General features: G+C 65.1%; 1 protein-coding gene across 1 annotated transcript in view; it reads left to right on the top strand.

The window, feature by feature from the left end:
* The window catches only part of RTP5 (receptor (chemosensory) transporter protein 5 (putative)), a 5,533-nt gene extending 2,822 nt beyond the window's left edge, over positions 1-2,711 (top strand). Inside the window, exons 6-10 of the mRNA XM_010850837.1 lie at positions 11-848; positions 952-977; positions 1,209-1,297; positions 2,161-2,202; positions 2,572-2,711. Coding sequence (XP_010849139.1) covers positions 11-848; positions 952-977; positions 1,209-1,297; positions 2,161-2,202; positions 2,572-2,711 — 1,135 coding nt within the window. The remainder of the gene's footprint in view (positions 1-10; positions 849-951; positions 978-1,208; positions 1,298-2,160; positions 2,203-2,571) is intronic.
* The last annotated feature ends 326 nt before the right edge of the window (positions 2,712-3,037 follow it).

Below are 3,037 nucleotides of genomic sequence, written 5' to 3'. Positions count from 1 at the left end.
TCATCGGCAGGGGCTCCCTCTACCTGCCCGCCAACTCCAAGGCCACGTCCAAGGGTAGACGCTTCCCGGTGAACATCAAAGCCCCCGTCTTCCACGGCAAGGGGCTCCTGCTCAGTGGCGCGAAGGCAACCACAGGCTTCATCTACCAAGGGCTCGGCTGTGTCTCTGAACCCGACGAGGACGGGGATGAGGGCGAGGGCGAGGACGAGGGTGCCGACTGGGGTGCCCCGTCCAGCAGCACCAGGCTTGTCCCGGTTGGAGGCAGCCCGCGGCCCATGACCTACATCGTCGGCCTCATGGACAACGGGGAGGGCTCGGTCACCTTCCCCTCCTCCTTGACCGACGTGCTCCTGGAAGACGCCGACGCGTTCGACCTGGTGTACGGCTCCCTCACCTTCCCTTTCATGTTCGCCTACGAGGGCAGAGTGGCGGCCTCCTCTGCCAGTGGCCCCGAAGGCAAAGGGCAGGTGGCTGGCGGCGGCGGCCCCCCTGCCGAGGGCCGTGAGTGCCTCCCGGGGACCGACGTGGGCGGCTGGGTGCCCCTCGGCGAGGGCTCCGTCACCGTCCCCTTCTCTGTCTTCAGCATCATCCAAAGCAAGAGCTCCGGGCGCAAGGCCAGGGGCCCTCAAGGCGATGGCTTGGCGCCCCAGGGCTCGTCCAAGAAGCGGAAGCAGCCAGGACCCCGTGCGTCCAGGTTCCGACCCCCGCCCCCCGGGGACGAGGGCTTCTGCTGGGCCGAGGGCTTCTGCTTTGACCCTTACGAAGAGGTCTGGATCTGGGTCTCGCTGGCCGTCTGCGTCCTCTGGATAATGTACCTGTGCAAGTTCAGCCCCGACCGCTCCCCGTGGGTATGAAGGGCGGTGCCTCCCGTCGCTCCCCTGGGGACCCCCTCCAGGGGGGCTGCCCGGGCGCCTGGTGAGCAGAGACCCCTGCCCCCGGCCACCCCGACAGTACTGCTTCCATGCTGCATCTCCGCAGTGAGTCCTGGTGTCATGGAAACTCATGCCATGGCCACCCCCCGAGCTGACCGCGTGTGTCCCAGGCACTCTGTATGTGTGTTACACTTCAATAAAACAAGAGTTAAGAGGCAGCAGCCACATAGTGTCCCGCTGAGCTGAGGGTGTGCAGGGGAGGGTGGTGGGGCACAGGGGCCAGCCGACCCCTGGGGTCCTGGTCCCCCCAGTGACCCTTTCCTGCGGTGCCATTAGATCTCTGGACGTGACGCTCGGGCTGGTTCAGCACAAGCTGCGGAGGGTGGGAGACCACCACCTCCTCAGGAAGATGAAAGCCCCTCTGGGTGTGGTTGGAGACCACCCGCTCCCCAGGGCCCCAGGAGCTGAGGAGGCACCTTCCCCGAGGGAGGGGCAGAGGACCACCTAGCATTTTACCAGATTTTGTTCATGGTTCCTGGAACATTTTCATCCACAGCGCTTTTCAAGAAGCGCCATCTGCTTGAGGTTCCCTGTGTCTACACCCTGGATTCCCATCTTCATAGCCCAGGATCCAGTTCTAAGGGGCAGGGTTGTTGGGCCATGTGGGTCCCAGGCATCAGGGGATGACCACGGGCAGCTGGGCGGGGTCACCCTGTCCCTCCCCTCACACAGATTGGCCCCAGGGCCCTGGGGTCCGAGACTTGGGTCCCCGGTCGGATGGGAGGTTTGGGAAGGCTTGCCTCATGGGGAGGGGTAGGTGGCCAGACTCTTTGCTGCAGGGCCCTCTGTCCACAGGGCCAGGGCGGATCTGGGAGATTAGACCTCAGGCTGACTCCAGGTGAGGAAGAAGGATGGGGAGGGGTCCCCACAGAGGGGCTGCCTGGATGGAGAGACAGGGGTGGGCTTTGACGTCAGCATCCTGCCCAACGGAACCCCACATGACACCAGGGCGCAGAAGGCTCTGGGCCTCGAGGCTTGACACTCACACAGCCGAGCAGAGCCAGCCAGAGCACTGCGGCCAGGCTCCCCCTTTTCTGATACACTAACCACTGGATCAGGACACAACTCCAGAGTTCTGTCTACACCGGGTGAGACCTCACTCCTAGGGCAGGGCCCGCCCTTCCACCCTGAGTGTTCTGTCTACACCAGGTGAGACCTCACTCTTAGGGCAGTACCTGCCCTCCCGCTCTGGGTGTTATGTCTACACTGGGTGAGATCTCACTCCTAGGATATGACCCGCCCTCCCACCTTGAGTGTTCTGTCTACACTGGTGAGACCCCTCTCCTAGGGCAGGATGCACCGCCCTCCTCCCTGGGAAGCAGCTGCTGGGGGGCTGTGGTGCCCATAGTGGTACCCTCTGTCTTCAGACCTGTGGTCTCCCTTGGGGCAGCCCCCATTGAAGTGCTGGTCACCGCATGATTTCCAGCTTCTAGATAAATAGAAATTGCTTCTGAGATGCAAAGCTGTCCCTGGATGGCTCAGACCGACCAGACAGGGCCGCAGTAGACAACTTCAGGGCTGGCCACCGTCCCTGCGGACTCAACAAGCTTCCCTCTGGGCGCCTGACTTAGAGGCTCGAGGCCCAGTCAGCCTTGGTCCTGAGGGTCTGTGGCCGCTGCCTCTGGACCACCCCCTCCAGAGCAGGGGGCTCACACCGGCGCCCGTTTTCTGGGGTCTCCCGATGGTCATCCAGGCCCCCAGGCCAGCAGTGACCTGCCCACCCCGACACCACTGGCCCGCGCTGTCCTCACGGTCCTGGGCCTGCTGGACCTACAGTGACGCGTGTGCCCCCCCGCCCTGCGGCCGCACGGGGACCTCCGCTCTGCCCTTCCCGCGGCTGCCGCCCAGGGGGGTGCAGAGAAGGGGGTGTGGTCCCCTTACAGCCCCTGGGCCTTCAGCGCCTCTCGCCCTGGGAACCAGCCAAGAGGGGTGTCCCCTCGGGCGTGACCGCTCAGGAGGACCGGAGCCGAGAGCGCGGGGACCCCAGGGCCCTCCAGCGGGGTTGGGGGGACGCAGCATCACGGAAGGCGGGGACCCAGCCCGCGCCGAGGTCCTCCGCATCCGCGGGCTCTCTGCAGCGCTACGGCCCCTCCCCAAGCCCGGCA

This window comes from Bison bison, unplaced genomic scaffold (assembly GCF_000754665.1).
Source record: "Bison bison bison isolate TAMUID 2011002044 unplaced genomic scaffold, Bison_UMD1.0 scf7180017851489, whole genome shotgun sequence".
Lineage (NCBI taxonomy): Eukaryota > Metazoa > Chordata > Mammalia > Artiodactyla > Bovidae > Bison > Bison bison.
The sequence above is the reverse complement of the archived record's forward strand: the minus strand, read 5'-3'. Positions and strand labels throughout refer to the sequence as shown.